Below are 6775 nucleotides of genomic sequence, written 5' to 3' on the forward strand. Positions count from 1 at the left end.
TGCAAACATTAAGCGTGCATTGGTGTGTGTGCTGATGGCTGCCTGGAGCCTCGGTAACATGAAGGTGCTGTGCCCTCATCCTCACCGCATCTCAGCCCAGCCACACTGAGAATCATCATTTAGGGAGAAGTTGTGATGGACAACATTAAAGACCTGCCAAAAGCTGTGTGCATTCTCTTTGGACTGCATCTCAACTCCCCAACGCCCATGAATTAAAATTTCCAGTTCACCCAACAGGTACTTTTGGAGCTGGGCCATGGTGAACTGAAACCAAAATGACCATTTTCTGGACTATGGAGCGCACCTGGATACAAGCCACCCCCAAAAAATTTTAGAAGAAAAATATATTTTTTGGACAAGTTTTGCTCACTGAACGTATTGTGATATATACGTTATGAATTGACTTATTTACACAGAAATATTTTGTAAATGTTTATTTACATACCTTAATTCAGGGGTCACCAACGCGGTGCCAGCGGGCACCAGGTAGCCCGTAAGGACCAGATGAGTCGCCCGCTGGCCTGTTCTAAAAATAGCTCAAATAGTAGCACTTACCAGTGAGCTGCCTCTATTTTTTAAATGTTATTTATTTACTAGCAAGCTGGTCTCGCTTTGCTCGACATTTTTAATTCTAAGAGAGACAAAACTCAAATACAATTTGAAAATCCAAGAAAATATTTCAAAGACTTGGTCTTCACTTGTTTAAATAAATTCATCTATTTTTTTACTTTGCTTCTTATAACTTTCAGAAAGACAATTTTAGAGACAAAATACAACCTTAAAAATGATTTTAGGATTTTTAAACACATATACCTTTTTACCTTTTAAATTCCTTCCTCTTCTTTCCTGACAATTTAAATCAATGTTCAAGTAAAAATATTTTTTTTTTTTTGTAAAGAATAATACAAACATTTTAATTTAATTCTTCATTTTAGCTTCTGTTTTTTCGACGAAGAATATTTGTGAAATATTTCTTCAAACTTATGATTAAAATTCAAAAAAATTATTCTGGCAAATCTAGAAAATCTGTAGAATCTGAGGCTTTTGACAAAGTTGCAGAAAAGTACTCTCAGGTCATAAACAGAGTTGGGCAAGAGTTTGAGAACAGGTTTTGTGACCTGGATCAGCTTGAGCCATGTGTGTCGTTCATTTCTAATCCTTTCATGAACATGGACATATCATCAGTGTTGGGACTAACGCGTTACAAAGTAACGCGTTACTGTAACGCCGCTAGTTTCGGCGGTAACGAGTAATCTAACGTGTTATTTTGTATATTCAGTAACTCAGTTACCGTTACTACATTATGCGTTACTGCGTTATTTTACGTTACTTTTCATGTAGTATCGGCTAGAAACAGAAGATCTGAGTGTGTTTTATTGCAGCGGTGGAAAAGAAAAGGCGTGCTTTGTGTGGGTGCGGGCGGGGGGGACTCCATACCGCAGTTGAGGAGCGCAGGGGAGACGTTACTCCAGGGCCTATGTACGTCTTCGGCGCTAACAACCTTCACTTTACCCGGCAGTGGGTCTTTACAGCTGAGGGTGAATGACAAGACCGGCGGTTTGTTGCAACTTTGTGACTTTATTGGACGCAGCCATCCACCAAGCTAGAGATCACCTGCACGCACTCACTGTCGCCGGTCCCTCACCTCTCTTGCCCACTCACTCACTGACGTCACTCACCTCATATGCTGTCATATCTTAAAGGGCCACACACACACACACATACGCTACTCTCATAACAACTAACAAGACATCATGGCGAAGCCAGAAGTCGAGTTTTTTAACATGGAGACATTCTCAATACTTTTCTTTTGTCGAGCACAAAGAAAATAACATTTTAGTTAAATGTAAGTTGTGTCTTGGATCCAAGATCCTATCTACTTACAGTTAAAGTTAAAGTGCCATTATGTTGCAGCTATTTAAAATAGTTTTGTCAATTTGTTCTGGCCTGAAATAAATTGGCCCTTTGTAACATATCTTTGTCTTTGTGTGTTGTATGTAGACCACATTGCTTAGCAGAGTTCAGTGATGCAAATGCATGTCAAGTTGATCAACACATTGTATTGTTCTCCAGTGCAATAACAGTACTGAAATGAAGGCTAAAGGGGCATTAATGGGAGCCTTAAAAAAAAAGGGGGAAAAAAGAAGTAACTAAATAGTTACTTTTCACAGTAACGCATTACTTTTTGGTGTAAGTAACTGAGTTAGTAACTGAGTTACTTTTGAAATAAAGTAACTAGTAACTGTAACTAGTTACTGGTTTTCAGTAACTAACCCAACACTGCATATCATGCATTGCTAAGTGCAACATTCAGCCTGGATGCTGAACAGGTGGAGATTGAAATTGTAACACTGCAAAATGACCTCCACGTCAAAGCCCACCAGGCTGCACCAAACTTTTGGTGCCTTAATGACACAGAAAAGTACAGTGGTGTATGCGCAGCAGCTATGAAGGTTGCAAGCCTGTTTGGTTCAACTTATCTTTATGAATCAGCCTTTTCTGACATGAACTTCATCAAGAACAAACACAGAACACGCCTCACTGATACACATCTGCAAGACTCACTCAGAGTTGCAGTGTCAAGTTACACACCAGAGTACAACACACTAGTTAACAGCATGCAATGCCAGGCTTCCCACTAACTGACAAAGAAACAGATAACAGATTTGGTGTCCAGTTCAAAGTGTGACATGATTTATTTAAAAATTTTAAAGTTGACTTTTGTATTTTACATGAGTTATTATTTGTACAAACATGGTGCAAAGTAATTCATGATTTGTTAAAAAATGTTAGTGGCGAGCTAGTTAAAATGTGATATTGTGATTTCACAAGAATGTCTTAGAAGTGATCATTTGAAAATGTTCAATTTGAAAAATGTGCATTTAGAGAAATTATTTTAAAAAAAGTGTTGCATATTGATATTTATCTGTTTCTATATATATTTATTGTGAGAAATCATTAAGATGATCAGTGTTTCCACAAAAATAAATATCATTAATTATTAATAATAACATAGAGTTAAAGGTAAATTGGTTAAAGCAAATTGGCTATTTCTGGCAATTTATTTAAGTGTGTATCAAACTGGTAGCCCTTCGCATTAATCAGTACCCAAGAAGTAGCTCTTGGTTTCAAAAAGGTTGGTGACCCCTGCCTTAATTGTTTCCAAACAGTGTTTGTAACATGGCAGTAAACGGCTGATCAAACACAACAGAAGTCATCGTCATGGACCCTCTAGCTGCGGAAGCTAGCTCTCCATCAGCTAAACAGACTCAATCTACTCAGTGGCCTCGTAGTTAGAGTGTCCGCCCTGAGATCGGTAGGTTGTGAGTTCAAACCCCAGCCGAGTCATACCAAAGACTATAAAAATGGGACCCATTACCTCTCTGCTTGGCACTCAGCATCAAGGGTTGGAATTGGGGGTTAAATCACCAAAAATGATTCCCGGGCGCGGCCACCGCTGCTGCCCACTGCTCCCCTTACCTCCCAGGGGGTGATCAAGGGTGATGGGTCAAATGCAGAGAATAATTTCGCCACACCTAGTGTGTGTGACAATCATTGGTACTTTAACTTTAACTTTATCAGTCCACAGTGACGTTTTAGTGAATTTATTGAGGAATTTGTGAAACTGAAACAATGCAAATAGGATGCCATTTTAAGTTAATAACACTAACACAAACACCCGTAAATGTGTAGGCATACTAGCTAATGCTAACAACGAGCTTCATTACATTACGATAGCACGTATGAATAAGCATGAAAACACTTCTACAGACATCACACGTGGGACGGTTCAATAAGTAAGAATTGTTTCAGTCAAACTATGAAACTTACAAACGTTGCTTGGAGTGATAAATGAAGAATATTTTCGAGCAAAAACGCTATGGACGCTTAATCCTGGTTTACGGCATTCAAAACAGGAAGTACATTTTCAACCCGCAATACTCTCAGTGAGCAAACTTGTCAAAAAGATGGAGCCATAGCACAATTATCATTTCAAATATATACTTTCCAGGTGCGAGGCAGGATTTATGATCTACAATAAACTTACAGGGAGCAGGAAAGCGAGGAAACAGCAGACCACTCGATGATGTAAACATAAGGACACAAGGAAGTGATCACAGCACCGCTATAAATAGTTTGTCTGCTTTAGCGCTCATAATAACAATATCACTAATACTTGTTTAATATTGAAGTCACAAAATGTACCTTGAGTATTGTTGGCGCTTTTCGAATGGTTATTTAGCGGATTTTATAGTCGGAATAATGGAGCTGCCATTGGCTTCGCTGTGAGTTGACTTTTATTTACGTTTATTTTATATTTGGACTGCATTAAAAAAAATCGATCCGTCGTCATGAATTTCATAATGATTGTGAACGATAGGCAAAATTCCCCAAAAAATGCACTTCCCCTTTAAGACATAATTGCACATAGTATCTAACAATGTCATACATGTTGATTAATGAGCGAGTAAAATTAGGTGTTGTCGTTGTTTTGTAGTGTAACCGTTACTCACACTTTTAGGTTACTCTTTTTTAAATAGAGCTCGTGCTGCTGTTTCACTCTTTTGTGGTGGTGACATTTGCTACCTGGAAAGAGATGACAAAACAGTTTAGCTAGTGTTGACGTAATTTAATCCTTTTAATCTTTTTCCACAAGAAACGAGTGAAATTTGCAAAATGTCATTGCACATTTGTATGATGACAATGAAAATTATTCTGCTTAGGAACACTGTTAGACAAGGTTAGCAATTAAATTATGGACAAGTGACCATGCCAGGATTAAGATGACTAAACTCAAAGGACATGGTTTCTAAATATGAATATAATACTACGCCTATGTATGTGATGTGTTTGTGAAGTGCCTCCCTCTTTGGGATTAGACCCCGCCTCCTCAGCCACCAAGTCAGCGTGCACGGAGCCCAGGAGTGCAAACATGAAGCGTGCATTGGTGTGTGTGCTGATGGCTGCCTGGAGCCTTGGTAAGGTCATTTGAGGTGAGCATGTCAGGTTATATGATGTTTGACCACATTTGTTGTCCTCTGACAGGATGTGGCAGCCAGACGGTGCACCAACCAGCAGAGAATGTGTACGCCATGAAAGGCGACTCAGTGACGCTGGACTGCAGCTATGAAAATTCTGTAGGCAACAACTACATCTTCTGGTACAAGCGGGAAGGGCAGGCGGCACCAAAGTTCGTCCTGAGCCTCTCAATATTCGGTCAGGGCAAGACTGAGAGCAGCTTTGAAAAGAGGTTCAGCTGCAGCAACAATGACACCGCCAAGCGAGCTCCTCTGAAGATCCAAGACGTGCAGCTGAATGACTCTGCAGTCTTCTACTGCGCCATCCAGCCCACAATGACTGACATCTCTGCTGCACCCGCACAGAAACCTCTGTAGGATCCTCATCCCACTGTGGCTGTTTGAGAGCTGGTTCTGAGGACGTTCTCACAGCTTTTGTCGTTGACAGGACATCACAGGGGTGGCAAACTGGAGATATTTTTTTTGCTTCTCCATGCACTCCAGTCCAAGGGAGCAGAGTCGAAGTATGCAGGAGTTTGCAGTGACCACTTCATTAAAGGTTTGTTTGATACACTTTTAACGTTTGTGTTTCCCATTTAAGTATTATCTTGATAATACTTGTATTTTTTTAAAGACATTTTGCTACGACTGTTTCAAAAAGCACCAACTCGGCAAGTCTAACATTGACATTGGGATCCTCCTGGTTTAACATGAAGGTGCTGTGCCCTCATCCTCACTGCATCTCAGCCCAGCCACACTGAGAATCATCATTTAGGGAGAAGTTGTGATGGACAACATTCAAGACCTGCCAAAAGCTGTGTCCATTCTCTTTGGACTGCATCTCAACTCCCCAACGTCTATGAAGTAAAAATTTCCAGGTCATCCAACAGGTACTTTTCGAGCTGGGCCATGGTGAGCTGAAACCAAAATGACCATTTTCTGGGCTATGGAGCGCACTGTGATATAAGCCGCACCCACATAATTTTAGAAGAAAAATATATTTTTCCATATATTGGCTCGCACCGGACTATGAGCCACAGATATATACGTTATAAATTGACTTATTTACACAGAAATATTTTGTAAATGTTTATTTACATACCTTAATTGTTTCCAAACGGTGTCTGTAACACGGCAGTAAACGGCTGATCAAACACAACAGAAGTCATCGTCATGGACCCACCAGCTGTGGAACTCGCTCTCCATCAGCTAAAAAGACTCAATCAGTCCACAGTGACGTTTTAGTGAATTTATTGAGGAATTTGTGAAACGGGTGACCATGCCAGGATTAAGATAACTAAACTCAAAGGACATGGTTTCTAAATATGAATATAAACAATTTGCAAGACATTATAAACATGTAATATTCATGGCAATGTTCCCAACAAATCGTTCCAGACCGTCTGCTTAGTGTCGCCCTCACAGCCTGCTCTCTTTCGTTTCTCTCCCCCTGCTGTGAGGCAAGGGGCCTGTCAGTCACATGACGATGTGTTGGACTTTCAAAACAAAATCATGTATACCTCTGCGGTATATTTTTTGGGGACAAATGTGTCTTTCTCCAATAATGAAGTATTGAAGAGGGATGTTTCCCCCAGTACTACACCTATGTATGTGATGTGTTGTGAAGTGCCTCCCTCTTTGGGATTAGACCCCGCCTCCTCAGCCACCAAGTCAGCGTGCACGGAGCCCAGAAGTGCAAACATGAAGCGTGCATTGGTGTGTGTGCTGATGGCTGCCTGGAGCCTTGGTAAGGTCAT

The 6775-nt window shown here is 40.4% G+C and overlaps 1 gene segment (V, D, J or C); it reads left to right on the forward strand.

The window, feature by feature from the left end:
* Nucleotides 1-4931: 4931 nt before the first annotated feature.
* On the forward strand, nt 4932-6775 carry LOC133609312 (T cell receptor alpha variable 38-1-like). The segment is given in 4 exon segments: nt 4932-4979; nt 5047-5392; nt 5467-5577; nt 5735-6775. Coding segments are annotated over 3 exon segments (489 nt in total).

This window comes from Nerophis lumbriciformis, linkage group LG02 (genome assembly GCF_033978685.3).
Source record: "Nerophis lumbriciformis linkage group LG02, RoL_Nlum_v2.1, whole genome shotgun sequence".
NCBI lineage: Eukaryota > Metazoa > Chordata > Actinopteri > Syngnathiformes > Syngnathidae > Nerophis > Nerophis lumbriciformis.